Raw genomic sequence first — 19,691 nt, 5'->3', positions numbered from 1 at the left:
CCAGATGTTTTCTTCGTGGCAAATACGCATCAAGCCTGGTCAGAATTACTGGACTCGTTGAAAGTTGCGGAAGGTCTCATATCTTCTCTCGGAGTTTTCACTTTGACCAAGGCGCTGCTTCTAAATTCAAAGAGATGCGGAGACAATGCGAAGGACATTGATCCCGATGATGGTCCCTTGTTCATCGTCCTCCGAATCCGACGTGGGACTCGCAGTTGGATAATGAACGTATCCATGCAAAGGTTGAAGGGCTGCTGGCAAAGAACCGGGCTATGGCCAGTGAGAAAGGCAGATTGCTTAGATCGCTAACTATGCCTACTATAAGGAGGATGTATTTCGGAGTTATGGCGATAAGAGCTTGGCGGCACTTCGAGAAAGCAGTAAGAGATAAGATCCCGCTGGTATCTTCCAAAAGGCAGTACCAAGTGGTTTCAAGCTCCTGGGTCTGGGTCGGACAGTGGGTTACTTGTGCACATCCACTACGCTTTTGGTGTTCCTATACTTGTTGAATTCTTCAAGAACGGGGACACCTAAGTACTCGAGCCCAGAAGGTATATACGATCTCGATGATGTTTATTTTTACTGTTGGCATGTCACTTTGCCGTAATCTTGTGCTTATGAGAAAATGTCTTACTTCACATGTGAGAAGGAGCTCAAAACACTAGAAGCAGTTTGTCGGCAACGACGTATGATAGCATCACATTGGCCATGTGGAAACAACTTCGTGTTGTCATGATACATTTGATAGACAATCCATCGTGACGACAAGGAGACCAGTTGATAAGAAAATGGATTGATGAAGGTATCGACGTGCCCAAACTCCGCCTCCGCGCTAAAAATCTCCTTCACATCCAATCATTATCGCCGTGTACATGTGTTGGTTGTCGACCGTTTACATGACGACACACCAGCAGGACTCGTCGCAACCACAGCAATCGCAGGACTCGCCGCAAGAGAGGACGGGCTGGGGCTTGATGATGGAGGAGACGGAGGAAGCGATGCTGGCAGGCATGTTGATTGTGTGTTGTGAGGTCTACGAATGTCAGTCTTGATTTGACCACGAGGCTGAAGACATGGGTCTTACTGGCTAGTGTAGGATTGGAGGTTAAGAAGTGGGTAGCTTCTTGTCGATGTACCTGGTTGACGAGGACTTCAGAAATCGAGGTGTTGCTGTGTTTTGGAAGATGAACGAGGAGATGAGGTGTGTTCGTGGGTAGAGTAGCCTCTCTTTATACTTTGCCTGGCACCACACCAATCACGGGTCCTATGTGTTTATTGACCCGGAGCGTCTCCAGAATCGTCATAGCCGTTGGTAAGCCCCAGCATGTTGACTGGACTCAGGCTCACCCAGCCGACCTTGACATAGGGTCCGCGTGTCCAAGTTTCGATGCCTGGTCACTGCCATCTGTTCCATTGGTTGCCTGGCCTCCACACCGCCTCACACCCCATACTATCGGTTCTAAAACACCTCTACACCAATCTCAAGAGGCGCAGCTGAAAACGAAGGACCACAGGAATGGTGGCTCAGCTCTTCTGGCAGTGTGCTCCACGGAACATGACTGGCTCCCCGACGTGACACTCGTAAACAGCTGCATCAGACCTGGTCGCCCTGCATGTTGACAAGGGGGAGTTACGAGGCTAAGCTTAACCAAGCGTAACCAAGCTTTGTGGCGTCAGAAAATGCCTCACAAAATCGGGGCACAAGCTTTGCCAAGTTCCAGTCAAGCGCTTGGCTATGAATGTCTCAGCAAGGTCACCCAAGGTCAGCTTCCCGACTGGTGCCGCAACCTTGCCTGTGCCACAGGTGTATTTGATGAGTGATGATGGATGATGTCGTTGTGCAGCAGCTGCGTAAGCTTTCTGCAGGGCTGGGCGCGTTGTCAGCGGCTGCGCGGCATCCCATAACGAAGGATGCGTAAAATCCTCCGGTAATATCAGCTTTCGGCCGGAAATGAGAGGTTCTAGCTCGCGCCAGTATGGCTGGTAGAGATGCTACTGAGCGGCAAGCGTCGATGCGACGGAGCGTGACTCCGGTGAACCCGATGCAAAACTTCTGCTCTAGTAGATCCGCTACGGATAATATCAGCTGCGTCACTTCGAATCCCATCATGGATAACTCACAATATGATCGTGGATATCATGGCGTCGATATTAGCTTGCGAGAGCATGTCTGGAAGTGTGGAGTTGGTATGGAGGTCGCTCGGAGAAGCGGAATGACTGTTATCGCACTGCCTCCCCTCTTGCCACATGAGTAAAACCGTTTGGCATCAAAACGCGGCCTTTTCCAACTTTATTCGGCATGTTTTCGATGCCTCAACGATAGAGATGATCCGGATAGAGTATTTTCTAAGCTCGATGGGGACGCTCCGCGCACGACGAACCGCAGGTGCCGAGGTTAGCTTCCACCGTGGTCACAAACTATTCGATGTCTTCAAAAAGAGTTTGGTAAGGGGGCTTTGGTTGATCATAAATTTGAAAATTTAAAGAATGCGAATTTCAGACCAAACAAGAACTCTTAGCTGAGTAGGTAGACATGGGGCTGCAGCCAAGGAACTGATTTCCAGTAGTCAGCCTGCCGCTGACGAGGCCAACCCACAAGTCACCATCGGCGACACAAAACCTTCACTTGCGAGGATGAGCGCATCGCTACTAACGAAACGTTCTCTGTAGCAGAGAGAACCCAGGCTTCGATGATGGGATCTTCCGGTATCTATCAGCCACCGTTTCTTCGAGCCATCGCTTAATATGAGTAGAAGCACCCCGCCCTTCCGGCCGCGAAATCCGCGTTTTAGATTTATTGCCAGGCAGCTGGAACGATGTCGTGAAATGTGACATTCGAATAGTAAGTCTTGACGGAAATGCAGCCTACGAGGCCTTGTCGTACGTCTGGGGAGAGTCCCCCGACACCAAGAGCATTGAAGTATCAGGCCAGCGCGTCCTCATCACGCTAAATCTTTATTCTGCCCTCAGACGCCTCCGATATTCTGACAGGAAACGCGCGATATGGATCGACCAACTCTGCATTAATCAGTGGGATATCAGCGAGAAAGAGATACAGGTTTCGTTGATGAGAGATACCTATAGAGCTTGTTCTCACTGCGTATTGTGGCTCGGAGAGATCCCCGATGCCACCCAGGGCTTCGGCCAGGAGGATGCGGAAGCTGTTTTCGATTTCATAACATCAGTAGCAGAGAAAGACCTTGCGCTGCCTCGCGAGCGTTCTGAACAGGAGCTCCCAACTCTATTACAAGATGGCCACCAAGGCGAAAAGGCTCGGAAAGCCTTTGCTGCCTTCGCTATGTATGGCAATCCCTGGTGGCAGCGAATCTGGACCATTCAGGAATCCATTCTCCCAGACTCCGCTGAATTAGTCTGGGGGCCCCTTTCAATATCGCGCAAAGACGTGATGCTTGTAGCTCGACGCCTCAAACACGGACCGCGCGGCAACTTGACCTCCTTCTCGGTCGCGTTCCAGGCACGACGCAGACAGCATGATGAATTACTTCGATGGCTGTTATATCCGGTACACGGATTCCTGCACTCTCAGAATGGCGAAGAGCCGCTGGACTTGTTCATGCGGTGGCGTCATCGACAAGCCACAGACCCGCGAGACAAAGTATACGCTCTATTGGGCCTGCTTCCTGCAAACATCCTGCCAAATGCGCAGAGTTGCAGTTACTTGGTCTCTGTGCCTTTGTTATTTTCACAGGTCACGCTGGATCTCATTCGATATGAAGGAGGCCTCAGGCCATTGGTAGCTGCTAGCGAGATGGCGCATAGAACGTTACAGTTGCCGACTTGGGCTATTGACTTTGCATGTTCTAATCGCGTGGGCAAGCGCCAACTAAAGTGGTGGGGCCACTCCCATCGCTATGGACAGTTCTCGGCCGGCGGTACACGAGAGCTTCAATTCGCAGTCTCAAATGCAGGAAAGACTCTTGCTCTGACTGGAGCCCTAGTCGATCAGGTGTTGGATGTCAACGAGGTATACACAGTTGCGGACGATGAACCCTTACTCAGAAGCAGAGTTTGGGACATCATGTCCAGCTCCGAAGAACTAGTACAACGATTCATGGCTTCTCAAACAGACCTGAAAACGTATCCCGGAGGCGGATCGTGGAGCTCAGCTCTATGGCGGGCCATGATAGGCGACCTAATCATGGACGAGTTCCCCATCGAACGCGCCAAAGACTCACATGAGAAGCCCTTCACGCAAGCCAGGGACCGAATAGCGCAGGGAAAGCCCGAAGTCCCTAATCCTGTTCTCGAATCCCTTCGCGGCATGGTACCCAATCACGCTTTCTTCATCACCGAGTCGGGCTATATAGGTATCGGCCCACCCCACACCCTGCCAGGAGATCAAGTGTGGGTTTTCCACGGGGGGAAGGTACCGTTTCTTATGCGCAAGTTCGAGCGGGGTGATGTTGGTGATCAGACGAACAGGCTGACCTTGGTGGGCGATGCTTATGTTCACGGCATCATGGATGGCGAGGCGGTGAAAGATGGCCATGATGCACACACTGTATTGATATATTGAAGATGAATGCTGTAACTGATCGCACAGCACAAACTGAACAAACTGAACAAACCAAATCAAACCAAACCAAGCCGAACTAAACTAAACTAAACCAACCCAGATTAATATTGTGCCCCGAGGGAGAAGAAAAACTTATAAAGCTCGGAGAGCTCTTTGCAACTGTAAAAGTGGTGTTGCAACACACTAAACGGCATAGTATCGAAACCAGAACAAATCAAATTAAACCAAACCAGATCACACCAGACCAAACCAGAAGAAATTACTACCAAGCTAAACGAAACTAAACTAAACCAGATTATACCGAACCAGACGAAATCAAACCAGATCAAACAAAATTAACGCTCGACGACGTTACAACAATCACGGAAACTCATCTCTTCCACCAATGTTACAAGCACGCCTCAAAGTACGTCTATCACCGACACCATGTTTGTTCGAATTGCGTTGGAAACTGACCATGAGCCAAGAACTGGGCAGTCAAAAGTATGACTAAACTAGAGATGAGGGTAGTTATAAGATTAAGGGTAGAAAGGATTGTTTCTTTTGGATCTGCGTTAGCTATTTGCCCTGACGGCGTGCAAACAACTATATGCAAAAGTACTAAGAGGGCAAGGCGCTCCTCGTCTCGGAGCCCCAAATGCCTGTGGCGTCCTAGGCGAACCTGCGCACGTCGACAAGTAGGAAAGATATGCTCTTTCGCAACGAAAGATTTAGGTCAGCAGAAAATGAATGACTGAATGGATTTCCTACAAAATGCCGCTAACCCAAACACCTTGCTCACAAAGCAAGAGTACAATACGCATACACAAATAGCCACCTCTCAATCATCACACGTCAACCCTCGTCGGTTTTTTCCCCGTAGCCACATGGTTGCTCAACAAACAATGACAGTGAAAAAAAGGCAAGGCTTACGCCGTCCAATCGTCTATCCAACTTCGCTACCAACTCAAGCCTATGCTCATGACTACAAGCTCACCTCCAGTCTATCAAGAGGTATAGGTAATCTTCAATCGTCGATTTGCAAGCTTAGGACCTCGCCTCCTCGAGCTCTAGTTCGAGCTGCCTGATACGCTCATCCTTTTCGCGATCGGATGGCCCTTGCGAGCCTACTTTGGTCTTGAGTTGGCCAACTTCGCGCAGAAGCAGTGCTATCTGATCAGACTGATCCGACATGACTCTGTTCTGGTGCTCGATCTGCGACTTGATATCGCCTAGCGCGTCTCGAAGGGCCGCACCAGGGCCACCAGAACTAGGTGCGGATGTAGGCGCAGGGGTAGGTGCAGCAGTAGGCTTGGGCTGCTCTGGCTCCTTGGTAATAACTGGCCCCTTAGTCTTCTCTTCTTGCCGCGAGGCAGTGACCGTGTGGCGCGCAGTTGGCTTTGACACCTCTTCGAAGCTGGATGTGCTCTCGTTGTCTGAGACGTCGTCTTTGTCTGCAAACTTCGATGCTCCAGCTGCTAGCGAGTCCTTGTTGTCCTTCATCGATGGTGGTGGTCCACGCGACGCTACAGGTGTGGGCGCAGGCTCTGCGGCAGCCTTTGGTGGCTCAGACTTGGTCGGTGAGGGCGCTGGTGCTGCTTGTTGAGGTTTGTAATCGGATGCGACCTCCTTGGGAGCCTCACCGTCATACACGCTCTCTAGGGAGATCTTCGGGGGCAAAGCGGTCTTACCGCCAAACCACTCGGACGATGTTGTACCGGCCTTCAGGCCCGTTGTCGGTGGGTAGATGTCGCTCTGGAACATCTCGGATCGGCGGGGTACGATGAAGGAGATGGGCTCGACGTAGCTGTCGTTCACGGTCTTGAAGCAGCGGAGCACTTCGTTCTCATGAAGGTTGATGCCGCGCTTGGGAAGGAAGGCGATACCTCGCTGAGGATCGCCCGACTTGTACTCGGACAAGTATTCGAACTTGTCATTTTCGTATTCGTAGTATCTGATGTTTCCGTCACTGTAATAGTCAGTATCGTCTACGGCAGGCGCCGCGGAGGACTCACCCTTTGCCCGCTAGGTACAAACACTGCGTGCCATCGTCCCAGAAAGGCATGCAAACACCAGAGATGGAATCGAGGATCTGGAAGCCACCAATGGGTTCTTTCGGGTTGCGTGGATCCCAGAGACCCAGCTGACGGTCACTCATGCGGGAGAAGCCGGTCGTCGCAATGCGATCCGTCTCGCCCATCCACACAGCGCGGCTGTTCTTCGCGCCTGGGTGTCCAGCGACCTCCTGGGCAGGCTTTTCCTGTCGCACGTCCCATAGACGCAGCTTCTTGTCTCGGCTTGTGGTGACTAGTAGCGATCCATCGGGACTCCAGGACAGCGACTGCACAATATCGTTGTGCTTGAGCGTGAGTTTTGCAGCGCCTGCTTCGACGTCCCATAGCTTTACAGTGTAGTCGCCAGATGCGCTGGCAAGAACGTTCTCGGCGGCGGTGTTGAAGAGGACATGGCCAACTTTCCTGGGCAGACGTTAGAAGCAATTGCATGCGAAAGCGCGTGGTCGTACCTCATGTGCCCACTGAGTCTCGCTACTGGAGCAACGTCGGCGGGCTCCTCAGCATCCGTATGTAATGCAAAGCCTTCCGGCACCTTCCAGATGAAGACCTAGACATGGTGAGAGTCTTTCTACCTAATGTACACAGCCGGATCGCACCTTGCCATCGTCCGAGGCAGACGAGATGAGCGAGTCGTTGAAGGGACTCCTGCGAGATATTTAGCGCTGTCCCTTGCTCTCTCATCGAGTATGCGCCCGTACCAGTCGGTGTCGAGAACGGCAGCCGTATGTCCGCGGAAGAGGGGGAGCTGATCGGGCGCGCGCCCACGTTCATTGATGGGGATGACGGCAAAGGCGCCACCACCGCTGGCTTCCCAATTGACTGAGATGTATTCGGGATTGGCCTGTGAGGTATGAGCGCGTGTGTCTCGAGGTCGCGTGAGCGGCTGTGCGCACCTTGATCAGGTTTGTGTCCCAGGCATTTTTGGAGATGCGGAGGTTGTCGTAGCATTGCTCCTAGAACTCTATTAGCACTGGACCTTGTATGCCAGTTATTTTGTTTGTACCTTCTTCGTGCCCTTACCAAAGACGTGGCCTAAATTGCGAATGTTAGTTCCGTAAGCTTAGCTGAAGCTGTACAAACCACTCACGATACTTGGAGGCTCTCACAAAGCGGCCAGCCATTGTTGCGGTTTGTATGCAAACTGACTTGAAGATGAGATAGGAATGACTGCCTCGAAGGTCCAGAAGCTGCTGAGAGTAGGCGCTGAGGAGAAAGGGCTGTGCAATGGTTTCGAGATGGTGTTTCAACGGACGCCCGACTGCATCAGGCATGGTCGCAAGCGAGCGGCTTGGCAGCGAACCCTGGTTCTGCAGCGTTGCCCAACGGTTCCTAGTCCAAACAATCACTCCACCTGGCAACCTCCGTGTACTACATATGCGAACGCACACGTAGCGGCGAGCTGGCTCGAATGGATCCCCAGTGTTTCTACAGCGCATACGAAGCACAGCAACATCTCCACGTCACGAAACAGCTACTGATTGGCAATCACAAGCAGGACAAGACCATCACGCTCTTCCCATCTCAAGCCAAACCAGTTCTCGTTCTCTATCAATGAATCAACTACCATTAGTGGAGCTGACGGGCGATCGATCCACGTCCCCAGCCTCTACATCTACATCCCAGGCATCTACATGTCTTCAAGCAGCTTTCTGCCCGCCCTCGCCTCCTCCATACCAAGTTCTTCGCACTGTGCTCTGAGCCAAACAGCCCAGTCGCCCTCACCAACCTCGACGACAACATTCTTCTCCGGATACACGACCCACTGTATACCCGAGAGCACTATATCGACACCCTTATTGAAATCCCGCGTCTGCTCTTTTCTCCAAGCCTGAAAAATGTCGCGTAACCCTTCCCGAATGCAATGCTTATACGTGGCTTCGACAAGATACGTATATCGCTCCATGTACTTTTTCCGTGGGCGTCGTCCCTTGCGATCAACCATCGTGTCGTCAGGGAACCTCTCCGAGCACCCGTAGGTAAATCGTAGGTAAGCAATGTGCTGATCGATTGCTGTAACGAATCCCGTCATGCACTTTAACGCGTCGGGCACTTTGTTCTGGAAGGCAGCTGCATTATCTAAATGTGTTGATAGTAGAGGGGCGATGTAGTATAGCATCACGCCGATGATCATACCCATACTATGGGGCTGGTCAATCTTCGCACGGAGCTGTGTGAGTGCTTCTGGGATCGCGAAGTCGTAGACCATCTTAGTCTGGGCCGGCTTGAAGTAATCTGTCTTGGGTTGCTTGATGTTGGCTAGTTGCTTCGGTGAGTAGACTTCGTCGACAGAGGTGTTGTGCGTTTGATCCCGCGTTGCGGTGGATTAGGAGGTATATGAGCTTGGTTCATGGTAGCAACACAATATGTTTCGTGGTTGACTTAGCTATGTGAAGTATGAGTTACTTCGGCAGTTTACGAGTTGAATCAATTCTAGGAGTTTATCCAACCATGTTTGGGGCTGTTTGTACTAGCATTGTAAAGGCTACAGTTTAGAGAGCCTTGCTTTACATTCACACTGTCTCACTCTGTCTCCAATGGCGTTGTGCATATGCTGTCGTTTGAATCAACACACAGCCACAATAGGTCAGTCTAGATACTGTACTATCTAGTGCGGTGATGGCGCTGTACCAGTCGTTGATCTAGAGTGCTGGAACCCTGTGTGGGAGCTATTTTCATCATGCTGGTAGTTCGAAGTATTAGATGATTACTCTGTCGCCACCTGCTCTACGGCGCCCCCCCCCCCCCCCCAACATATGAAAGGGCAATGAACAGAGAATTGGGCGAGTCTGGGATAACCTTATCTCTTTGGCATCACTACTCGGAAGTCTTGGAGGAGATACCGCTTACTTAAAATCAGTAAGTGTCTCCAACACTTGAAGATATTCACGCTTGAACTGACGCCGTTGGTTCCAGACATATTCTAGCACTTCATACTACTTTGAGTGCTCTCTCTTCCTTACTTGAGACGGTAGCATATCCTTCTCTTTCTTCATGCCTGCTCAAGCGCTGGGTAGCACATTGGTGAGCTGCATCATACGTCAGCTCGCTTCGATAGGTAAGAGAATTTGTGTATATATGCGAAATGATGGCTAACAAACGGCACTAGTACTAAATAATGCAGTAGAGCAAGAATGTCAAAGTTAAAAAGAAAGTTGAACCATCCAGCCCGCTGACGCTGAACCTCGGCTCCGAGTCATGTCCCAACCCACGGGGTGGATGCGGAGAAGCTAACCTCCCCGCGTCACCCTTACCCTCTTTCTACCCAAACTTCCTGGGCCTCTTGCATACGTCAATTGTATATATTCTAGCAGGAACTCACTACGATGTCCTCTGATGAGACGACAAAACCCGGTGTACCCGATGTTCGGGCTATCGCGGATGAGATTGCGGACGCCGCACCAAGTGCTGGACCAGGCGGATTGACACCTGTCGATGCACTCTCGGGGTTGAAGCAAATTGACAAGACCATCTTGCGATTGAACAAGTCAGTAGCCTCACTGTGAGGTCTGGATCCCCAACTAATCCGGAACCTTAGGCTACTAGCTTCCCCCGGCGGTCTCTCCGCATTCCTCTCCACATTCAACTACTCGCTATACATCCTCGCATACGTACAGACCAAGTCCCACGCGATATCCAGCTTTGCGCAGAAGCTTCTCGCCCTCATCCGGCCTTCTTACGCCGGCACCAAGCCCCCCGCTACAACCCTTATCAGCAATGCCGGCGTCCCACCCATTGCCGCGCTCGCTGTCCTCATCTCGAAAGCGCGCACAACCCTGAGACTATTCGGCCTCTTCCCGCTCTATACATGGCTGCGAACACTCGTCTCAGGCCCAAAGCCAGGTACGGATGTAGTCTTGCACCGAATTGCAATTCTGCAAGCAAGCAGCTACTTCACCTACCAGGCCCTAGAAAATGTGTCCCTCCTCGCTGATTCAGGCGTCGTCTCCTCCACGTTCATCTCCGCTATAAACCGCGGCGACTCCAAAACCGCGCGCGTATACCTCTGGGCGTACCGTGCCTGGCTTGGCGGCATATCCTGCGACTTCCTACGTCTCGCGCGAGAGTGGCAGCTCGAAAGTCGCAGACGGGCGACTAGGAGGCTGATGGTGAGCGAGGGCAAAGCGATCGCAGCGTACCAGGACGACGAGGATGCGAAATTTGATACGAGGTGGTGGACGGACCTGATGATTGCGAGTGCGTGGTTTCCTATGGCGCTGCACTTTAGTAGCAATACAGGCGGGATCCCAGGCTGGAATCTAGGCTGGATGGGTGCTTGTGGTTTGGTCGCAGGAACTACGAGGGCGAAAGCGCTGTGGGCTGCGACAGCGTAGATGGAAGCTTAAATGCATACATGGAAGTGTCTGGATCTTGGATCAAATCAACACAGCTGGAGTTTTGATATGCATATATAGCGTTTGATGGTTATGGTTTTGGGAGGATACATCTGCAAGTCACCCGAAATATCCCTGGTCATTCTCGTCGTCGAACGCATCATCATTTCAATTACTAGAATACTCTAAATGCATTGCATTTACTTTCCTTGCACGTAAGGAAATCCACTGCCTGGCGTGAAGTGGCTCAAGTATTATGATGTGTCAGCTCCCCGCAACGAATGTGGTGGAGTAAAGTGCTCTGATTAGATATACCATTGGAGTACTAACCCCTCATGGAAGGTACAGCAGGCTGACTAGCTTGAAGGAAGGACCTCGGGAAGCAACGACCTCCTCAATCACTTTTCACAAACAAGACTCTTTGTCTGGTCTATAAATCCTTTGGTCGATAACATCTTGCACCGTTACTGAGAATTGACAGTCAATTATAAGCCACCAGGCATTCGCCTTGATAGATCTATCTCTGAGAGTAAACGAAGCAATGGCAAGCATTGAGCATTGAGCATTGTATATCAATATCTAGGACTAACTCGGTACTAGGCCACATTGAAGGAGTCGAACGATGGCAATTTCAGCATCGTGGAGGCAAGCATCGAAGACCACCGAAAAGCCCTCGGATCTGGCCAAATCACTAGCGTCACCCTCGCGATCAGCTACCTAAACCGCATCGCAGCCTACGATACTGTCTCTGGCCTCAATGCACTTACAGTCTTGAACTGCCAGGTGCTCAAGGAAGCGGCATCATCTGATGCACGTCGAGCCCAGGGTCTGCCGCCACGGCCTCTCGAAGGTATCCCCTACACAATCAAAGATAGCTACAAATATGCTGGCTTGAGCGTTACGAATGGCTCCCCTGCGCTCGAAGGATTGATGTCGAGTGAGGATTCAGCGATTGCAAAGAAGTTGCGAGATGCGGGGGCGATACTGATTGGGAAGACTAACATGCCACCCATGGCGGCGGGAGGGATGCAGAGGGGACTGTATGGCCGTGCCGAGTCTCCCTACAACTCAAAGTACCTTACGGGAGCCTTCTCGTCTGGCTCTTCAAATGGTGCGGCGACATCGATAGCATCGAGTATGGCGATCTTTGGCATGGGCAGCGAGACGGTGAGTAGTGGCCGCAGTCCAGCGTCAAACAATGCATTGGTCTGCTATACGCCTTCAAGAGGGATATTGAGCTGCCGAGGTCTTTGGCCACTGTACGTTACGTGTGACGTGCCCGTTCCATATGCGCGGTCTATGAGCGATATGCTCGAGATCCTGGCTGTAATTGCGGCGCCGGATGAAGAGACCAAAGGAGACTTCTGGCGTGAGCAGCCTCATGTTCCGATCCCCAAGCCGCAACAGACCGACTACACATCGTTGCGGAAGCTATCGGCACTAGAAGGCAAGAGGATCGGAGTACCGAATATGTACATCAATCTGAAAGACTCAGATCAGCATGCAAAACATCCCTATGTTTCGTTCGAAGTCGTCCAGTTATGGGAGCAAGCAGCAAAGAACTTGAAATTCCTTGGAGCAGAGATCATATACACGGATTTTCCACTCGTAACGAGGTACGAGAATGAGTCCGTGTCTGGAGAAGCAAACAACGTCGTGGATGCACCGTCGGATTGGCATCAAGTAGAGCGCGGAATTCTCATTGCGAAGGCGTGGAATGACTTCCTCGAGCAGAACGGCGACGCCGATATCAAAGCATTGGCAGACATAGAAGACCCGAGGATGCTTTTTCCCAAGCCCAAAGATTACAAGCCAGACACCTTTCTCGAAGTACGAAATTGGATCGACTATGCTGGCCTGCCTGCTCTTCTCTCCCAAGTGAAGAATATTTCCATATACGACCTGCCCGGCCTATCGCAAGCCCTCAAAGCTCTTGAACGCCAACGTAAACGTGACCTCGAAGACTGGATGGACACACTCAAGCTAGACGTCATTGCATTCCCTGCACAAGGTGACGTTGGAGTAGCAGATCTAGAATTCAACCTCAAGAGCACACAGCATAGCCTACAAAATGGCGTGAAGTACTCCAACGGAAACCGAGCGATTCGACACTTAGGTGTACCGACTGTGAGCGTGCCGATGGGTATCATGACCGAAAAGGGCATGCCAGTCAATTTGACTTTCGCTGGAAAAGCATATGAAGATGTAAAGTTGCTTGAATACGCATATGCATTTGAGCAAGCTACCAAGAGACGGATCAGCCCGCCTTTGACTCCTCCTCTGGACACAGATACAGTGATCACAAGAAAATTGACACCACACAAAGATAGTCGACGCCTAGATCTCTGCGCAGGTGTCTCTACCACGAGGCAAAGTGATGGTACTCTGCTCCTACATTTCTCGGGCACTATCTCCGTCGACTTTCAGGAGACTACGTTGCAGATTTATCTTGACGGACAGGAAGCGTATCTCGAGAAGAGTAGCACGGAGTCCTGGGCTGTATCTTTGAAGCATACGCCTCAGCGGCCTGTTTGTCTGGGATGGGATCTCAAGCCACTGAGTCCTAGGAAGGTCATGGCAATTATTGTTGCGCGGGGAGATGGTATCGCGGTAGATGCAGTGGCGCTGTGGGCTGCTATAACATAGAAAACCTATCTGCAGCAGGATGAATTTGTACAATGACAGTTATCATTATGCCTACTCTAAATACCTCAGCCGTCACTGATTACCAATCCTAATCAACCATGGCAATCCCCGGCAACTGGGTCAGCCATCCATCGAATTGCTCACCCACCATATCCTTCACATTGCATTTATTCTGCGTAGCAATATTCTGCTTCTTTAACGTTGGCGCACTCACATAATTATGCCCATCCATAGCTTTCTGCAGACTATCATCCTTCCACCCAAACAGATAATCCGCATGCGTCGAAAAGCCCGTCTTATCTCCAGAGGACCAGACGAACGGCTGACTGCCATCCGCAGGCCAATCCGCTTTATTATTAAACTGCTTCGTATCCCACACCGTCTCTAAGAGGATCTGCGGAAGGCGGACGGGGTGTGTCGAGGGGCATGCACCGCCGCTTTCAAATGTCCCGGTCTCGGGGTAAGCGACGTGTTCGCGGTGATTGGGCGAGTCGAGATTTACGCCATCCCAACATGTGGGGAAGCGGTGATTGATCATGATACCGGACGGGCAGGGCTTAGTGGGGAATTCCAGTGTCTCGGGCTCTCGGGTGCCTTCGTTTTGCATGCAAATGTATGTTAGCTGGCGGAAGTCGCGAGCGGATTCTCGGTTGCGGTAGCTGACGTCGCCGATGAGCATGCGGAATCCCGGCTTGAAAGCTGTTACTTTGGAGGCTTGGGCGGTGTCGAAGAGTGCATCTGTCATGTAGTATACCACCTAGTCAAGATATTAGTAATCGGATTAGTCGAAGATGAAGAGGTTGGGAACCGATTTGGAGACTTACCATGCCGCCTTGCGTACCGTCCATGCCTTGCTGTGCTCGTTGTGGTACGCGTTTGAAAGTGCCATTCTTAGCGCGGAAGTAGACTACGGCAGTCCAATAGTTACCTATCACAGATGTTAGGACTGGGATCGTAATGCTTAAGTCCCTTTGACTTCACTCACTGAAATCCTCGCTGAACTCGCAGGTCGTGCAAGTCGATAGCTTCGCGAGGTCATGCCCTTTCTGGGGGTCCATAGTTACATTGAACGAGTTCTATGTGCAAGTAAGTATTAAATCAGCCTTTCGAAGCTTTAGAGCCTTACGCCTCCGATAATCTGGTGGAGATGCGGCGACGGGTTAGAGCCGGGGTTCACTAATGGATCCAGACGCTGTACGGTTAATTGTGCACATCCAAAGCGCAACAGACCTGCATTTGTGCGAGCAAGCAGCCCAAATGCAGTGATGAAAGTCTTCAAGTTCACCATTGTGACTATGTTGGAGTAGAGACTATGCCAGTGGTGAAGTGGAGCTGTCCGTTACTTGAACATATCGTCATTCTTATGATGATGTTTTGACAATGATTCCGAGCTCCCGATAACTGCCGTCCGTGTTGAGGAGGCTACCAAGAGCCGAATTCTAGGGTAATGTAAGCTAATATCGCGTAGCGAATGCGCGCTGCTTCGCCAAGGATGATTGACCAACTTTGCCTCATGAGTAGTGGAGTCAACATATGGCTGCCGTGCTGATTGGCGGTAGTCGTCACCATCGTGACAGTATAGATATGATAGAGAGGAGAGCAGAGGTCACAAACGCACGGAGATATTCGGCCGACCCTACCAATAGATACCAAGCACTGACATGTTGCCCATTACAGACACGTTCTTTCGAACCCGGTATGATGCATTGAAGTCAACCTGGCATTTCGAAGGCTAGTACACTAAGTCCGGATATATGAAGCCGGACCCTACACAGGTCAGTAATCGATGATAACATCGCGCAGGCTCCAACATAACATATTTTGACATATTCTCTTCTCGTACCAAACATCTTTTTCAACGCACGGATCCCGCTTTCAACATGAAGCTTTGTCTCCACTTTTTCACCCTCTTTTGTGCCCTTTCGTATGCTCAAACATATCCGGAGTGCACCAAAGAAGTCGCGAGAAGCGACGATTGCGCGGCCGTCATCAACGCCAATGCGTGCTACAACAAATTTCGGTTTAATGCGCAGACACTGACGTGTATTGATGGAACAGATAATGCGGTCAAACAAAAGAAGGTGCGTATGCATAAAGTGCAAACGTAGTTTGAGACACAAGGGTGGACTGACTAATAGGAACGTACAGGTTTGCAAGTGCTGCAGCTGTGTTGGAAAGGTGATGTGCGACTGGGCAACAAAGCAAAAGTTTTGTTAAGATTATGACTCGAGAGGTTTTGAGCGTAGAATTGAAGCGGAAGGGAGTTGTAGGAAGGGATTCGGGTTGGGAAGACAATGGTGGTCTCAAGGTGCCTTAGGGCCCACCGCCACAGTTACAACAGTACTATAGCATTGGAAAAGACTGCCTGTTCGCCCTGCTGACTAGTATCAGTATCTCGAAGAGAGCTAGTTCTGTTTCCATATATTTAGTTCCTGCTGTAACTTAGCTGCCTGATAGCGCAATTCAACCCAGCCATCATATGCAGAGCCGCTCTCGCTGTGGGGACAAGAAGCGGCCGCTATCGCAGGATGTTTTCATTTTTTCGTATCGGAAAATCTAGCTGAAACTTCCTAAGTTATTTCAACGATTTATGAGATGACCTTGCGAGGCGCTGCGGCGATGCCATGCCCAGTGCGCGATCTATAATGAAACACCTATTGCGCAATAGATAAAGGAAGACGCTGGCGTGAACGTGCAAAGGGAGCCGAAAAATGTCTCGACATAAATACAGTCGAAGAGAGGATCGTGGATATTATTGGTGAACCTATGGTGGGAATACAGTCGTTATAAAGTGAGGGGAGAGGAATTTTCGCAGCATTGTCTTCGGCAATCCCTGATCGCTGACTGTGTTGTTGCGCAGTGCATACAATGAGGCAAAAAGGGCGGGGCAAGCGGCGATCTAGCCGCATTCCTGATTCGGTGCACCAGAACTAAAATCAGCTAATCCGCTTGATTTCGCTCCATTTCGTCTTCTGCTCCAGTATTTCCACTTCAAGGAGCGATTGCGCTAAGGCTACCATCGTTGCCTAGCACCTCCCCTCTGACCCGGTGTCCGATCCGTCCCCGCAGTCCCGATTGTGACCCGTCCAGTCTACAATTATATCCCACGAAATGTGATTAACATGCGCCACCATACAGAGTCGCAGGACGACGGCTCGCATACTATAGTATTTGAAGGGCGGAATGCATAGACAGTACTCTGACCGGTATTCAGTAAAATTTCGTATGTTATTGTGCATGGCTAGTCGAGAAGCGTCAGCTATGCGTTGGCCTAAGTCGAAATTACGAAGAATAGCGCTGAGAAAAGCCCTGGATATGGCAAAGAAGACATCAGCACAGAGTAAGAGGATTTTCAAAGCGCCTACGCCCTAGTTAAGCTATCGCTGGTTCTGTGAAAGTACTTTGAGTGATCAGCACAGAGTACACATCCTATCGCTCGAATGCTTCACGCGTTAGAATCAGCAACATCTGCCATCACGTGAAGTGCGGCCCCTCAGCGATGAGCACCGACAGGAAACAAGTATACTCCGGGGAAAATACTCTTCAGGCATGATACGACAAATGGTGCAGCGTTGTACACGTGACCGATACATTCACAACTTCCCGCGGCGTGATCGGGCGATCACTGTGGTGTCTCTCGTTCCACCTGGTACCCCACATTGCTTTCGCGCAGAAACTTGACGCCACATTATAATGTAGCTCCTCTTTGTATGCCAATGATCGAGCGTCAAGGATTCAATTGGCGGCAATTGTGTGTTAATCTGGGTATGTTTTTCAGTTTCGCCAGAAGTGCCGCCGGCAAATACGGCAGTCGCGTCAACGCCAATCGCAGTCTTTCGAAGTAAAGCTCGGGATATAGAATACCCTTGCTCGGTACTGTATAGCCGTTGCAGTAGCATTAAGCATATTAGTACGATGATGTACCCCAGTCTTGGCCATAGCATGTTTGGACTTGACAGTAATATTTCAGTGCTTGGCTATATCCATCCAACCCTCGTCCACCCCACAACTTGATCTCCACATGAGCATCATGGCTAATGGAGAGCACAATAGTCGGGTCACGCGCGCTTGCTCCACCTTTCCGTGGGCTTTTTTTTTTCAGATCTTGCAGTTCATCTGTCGTACCACACTATAAGGGGTAGTCATATAGTCATCGAATCGATTTCTTTGCGACAGACTTCATTAGCACCATGGTCTCTTTCTCGGTCCTCGCAACAGCCGTGCTGGCGGTCGTTCCATGTGCATTCACCGCACCCAACGGTCTCACGACACTCATCAACCATGAGACTGTAGGAAAGCAGCTCCAGGCCCGCCAGGGCGGTTACTACTCTTTCTGGTCCGAGGGCGGCGGCTCATTCAATTGCAACCAGCAAGGTGGTGGGAAGTATACATGCAACTGGTCTGGCCAAAAAGGTGGAGGTTTCGTTGCGGGTACGGGTTTCAAGCCTGGAGGCTCAAGGCAAGTCATCAATCTTTGAATTAAATTTGGACAGTTACTGACACTTTTGACAGAGCCGTAAAGTACTCAGGCACCTACGATGCCAAAGGGCCCGGTTACCTCGCCCTCTACGGGTGGACCCGCAACCCACTCATTGAGTACTACATCATCGAGTCCTACGATATCCTCGCGCCTGGTGAGCCCTGGACGAAGAAGGGCAACTTCACTTTCGAAGAGGGCACGTATGAACTGTACACCAGCCAGCGCGTCAACAAGCCGTCGATCGAGGGCACCAGGACGTTCACCCAGTTTTGGTCGGTGCGGACGGAAAAGCGCGTCGGTGGGACCATCACCACGAGCAAGCATTATGATGCTTGGTCGAAGGCTGGAATGAGGCTGGGTGGCCATGATTACATGATTCTCTGTACGGAGGGATTTTCCAATGGGACGTTGTTGCCGAGCGGAACTAGCAGTATTACTGTGAGCTAGTTTGGTAAGCGGTTAGGTCATAGGTAGACTTTGATAAACGGCTGAAAGAAAAATTGTGCTGTCGTTATCACCTGTGATGATCTAGGACTTGCAAGAAGAGTTTCAGAGTACACTGCTTAAGTATAGCTGAGCGTACGGGAAGCCCTAGTCTCAGTGTTCGCTGATCATATGTATTAAAGATATGCTTTATTGAAACTTATAACTATCTCAACCTTGTCAGTATGGGTGCTTGCTTGTGTCTGGAAATTGGTGTATCTCTTCGAAACTGTATTGCCTCCGGCCGAATATCATCCCAGTGACCTCGGTCAAGTTTCTGGATGTACCTTCTTGAGCTCCTGGAGGTACCCATCTCGATCAACATCATCAGGCCAGCCATGCTTCCGCAATGTGTGGCTCACAACCTAAATCACAGACATAAGTAGGGCGTCGTCAAAACTCGCAAATACACAACGTACACTTCTGGCGTCCCATATGTACGGCTGGATTGTCCTATCTCACGGGTTCTCTCCTTCGGACAAGGGGCCATCTTCAATGCTTCAATTTCATTATAGATTTCGTCAAAATATTCTTGAATGTCGCGTGGAACAGACCCTAGTAGCTAAGGCTCATCTTTTGGTGGCCCTACGTAACTTTGTCCTATCGGATGTATGATCCTTGGATAAATGTTAGGTCTCTGGTGGTCTATATGTATGGGTAACAACCTTTCGCAGTGTCGATTATCCACCATATCGCATGTTGGTATCGTGTTAATGAAATGAATCCAGCTGGCCAATCTGTAGGACGAGGCATCAGCAGTTTTTCGGACAGTAGTTTTTCTTGGCACTCTTCTACAATTAAAGATATAAACGGCAAGTTATCGCACAGATAGCTAAGATGCTGGGTCTCAAAGTATACTTCGTCTTTGTGGTCACCGTCTAGCTGTTTGATATAAAGTAGATGTCGTAGGAGATCGACTACTTCCTCTGAGCGACCAAAAGTACGGAGAACATGAACAGTAAGCTGCTCATCGTTCCAGCCTTCATCTGGAGGGTATCGGACTTCTGCGGGATCGAAGTAGGCTGCTTTCACCAATCTCTCGTAATGACGCTTGATAAAATTAACCACTACATCCCATTCATAGGCCATTATTGACGTTGCGGACAAATTGAAGGTCGTAAAGATTTCAGTGGACTGCAAAAAATATGTTGTGCGGACAG

General features: G+C 50.4%; 8 protein-coding genes across 8 annotated transcripts; 4 read left to right on the top strand and 4 right to left on the bottom strand.

The window, feature by feature from the left end:
- Window positions 1-2,767: 2,767 nt before the first annotated feature.
- On the top strand, window positions 2,768-4,537 carry K460DRAFT_278475 (HET-domain-containing protein; the record flags this gene model as incomplete). The annotated part of the gene is made up of 1 exon (XM_040928257.1): window positions 2,768-4,537. A coding segment is annotated over one exon (1,770 nt), but the record flags the coding sequence as incomplete, so codon positions are not given.
- Window positions 4,538-5,563: 1,026 nt separating this feature from the next.
- On the bottom strand, window positions 5,564-7,712 carry K460DRAFT_281079 (coronin-6; the record flags this gene model as incomplete). Its single annotated transcript, XM_040928462.1, has 8 exons — window positions 5,564-6,485; window positions 6,532-6,993; window positions 7,041-7,138; window positions 7,188-7,236; window positions 7,290-7,432; window positions 7,485-7,544; window positions 7,595-7,623; window positions 7,679-7,712. The coding sequence occupies 8 exons, from the start codon at window positions 7,710-7,712 to the stop codon at window positions 5,564-5,566; spliced, it is 1,797 nt and encodes a 598-aa protein (XP_040790177.1).
- A 230-nt stretch (window positions 7,713-7,942) lies between these two features.
- Window positions 7,943-9,051, bottom strand: K460DRAFT_363674 (uncharacterized protein). Its single transcript, XM_040932864.1, has one exon. The coding sequence runs from the start codon at window positions 8,795-8,797 to the stop codon at window positions 8,219-8,221; it is 579 nt and encodes a 192-aa protein (XP_040790176.1). The 5' UTR covers window positions 8,798-9,051; the 3' UTR covers window positions 7,943-8,218.
- A 786-nt stretch (window positions 9,052-9,837) lies between these two features.
- Window positions 9,838-13,526, top strand: K460DRAFT_306987 (amidase signature enzyme; the record flags this gene model as incomplete). Its single annotated transcript, XM_040930050.1, has 3 exons — window positions 9,838-10,075; window positions 10,127-10,918; window positions 11,558-13,526. Coding segments are annotated over exons 1-3 (2,922 nt in total), but the record flags the coding sequence as incomplete, so codon positions are not given.
- A 130-nt stretch (window positions 13,527-13,656) lies between these two features.
- On the bottom strand, window positions 13,657-14,856 carry K460DRAFT_279668 (uncharacterized protein; the record flags this gene model as incomplete). Its single annotated transcript, XM_040928349.1, has 4 exons — window positions 13,657-14,325; window positions 14,393-14,496; window positions 14,554-14,644; window positions 14,695-14,856. 4 exons carry the CDS (start codon window positions 14,854-14,856, stop codon window positions 13,657-13,659), a joined length of 1,026 nt encoding a protein of 341 aa, XP_040790174.1.
- A 548-nt stretch (window positions 14,857-15,404) lies between these two features.
- Window positions 15,405-15,676, top strand: K460DRAFT_332790 (uncharacterized protein; the record flags this gene model as incomplete). The annotated part of the gene is made up of 1 exon (XM_040930855.1): window positions 15,405-15,676. The coding sequence occupies exon 1, from the start codon at window positions 15,449-15,451 to the stop codon at window positions 15,674-15,676; it is 228 nt and encodes a 75-aa protein (XP_040790173.1). The 5' UTR covers window positions 15,405-15,448.
- A 1,850-nt stretch (window positions 15,677-17,526) lies between these two features.
- Window positions 17,527-18,539, top strand: K460DRAFT_426339 (glycoside hydrolase family 11 protein). The gene is made up of 2 exons (XM_040938248.1): window positions 17,527-18,027; window positions 18,081-18,539. Exons 1-2 carry the CDS (start codon window positions 17,759-17,761, stop codon window positions 18,493-18,495), a joined length of 684 nt encoding a protein of 227 aa, XP_040790172.1. The 5' UTR covers window positions 17,527-17,758; the 3' UTR covers window positions 18,496-18,539.
- A 637-nt stretch (window positions 18,540-19,176) lies between these two features.
- On the bottom strand, window positions 19,177-19,620 carry K460DRAFT_426336 (uncharacterized protein; the record flags this gene model as incomplete). The annotated part of the gene is made up of 1 exon (XM_040938247.1): window positions 19,177-19,620. One exon carries the CDS (start codon window positions 19,618-19,620, stop codon window positions 19,177-19,179), a length of 444 nt encoding a protein of 147 aa, XP_040790171.1.
- Between the last annotated feature and the right edge of the window lie 71 nt (window positions 19,621-19,691).

The sequence above is a fragment of the Cucurbitaria berberidis genome (genome assembly GCF_010015615.1).
Source record: "Cucurbitaria berberidis CBS 394.84 unplaced genomic scaffold K460scaffold_2, whole genome shotgun sequence".
NCBI classification, from domain to species: domain Eukaryota; kingdom Fungi; phylum Ascomycota; class Dothideomycetes; order Pleosporales; family Cucurbitariaceae; genus Cucurbitaria; species Cucurbitaria berberidis.
The sequence above is the reverse complement of the archived record's forward strand: the minus strand, read 5'-3'. Positions and strand labels throughout refer to the sequence as shown.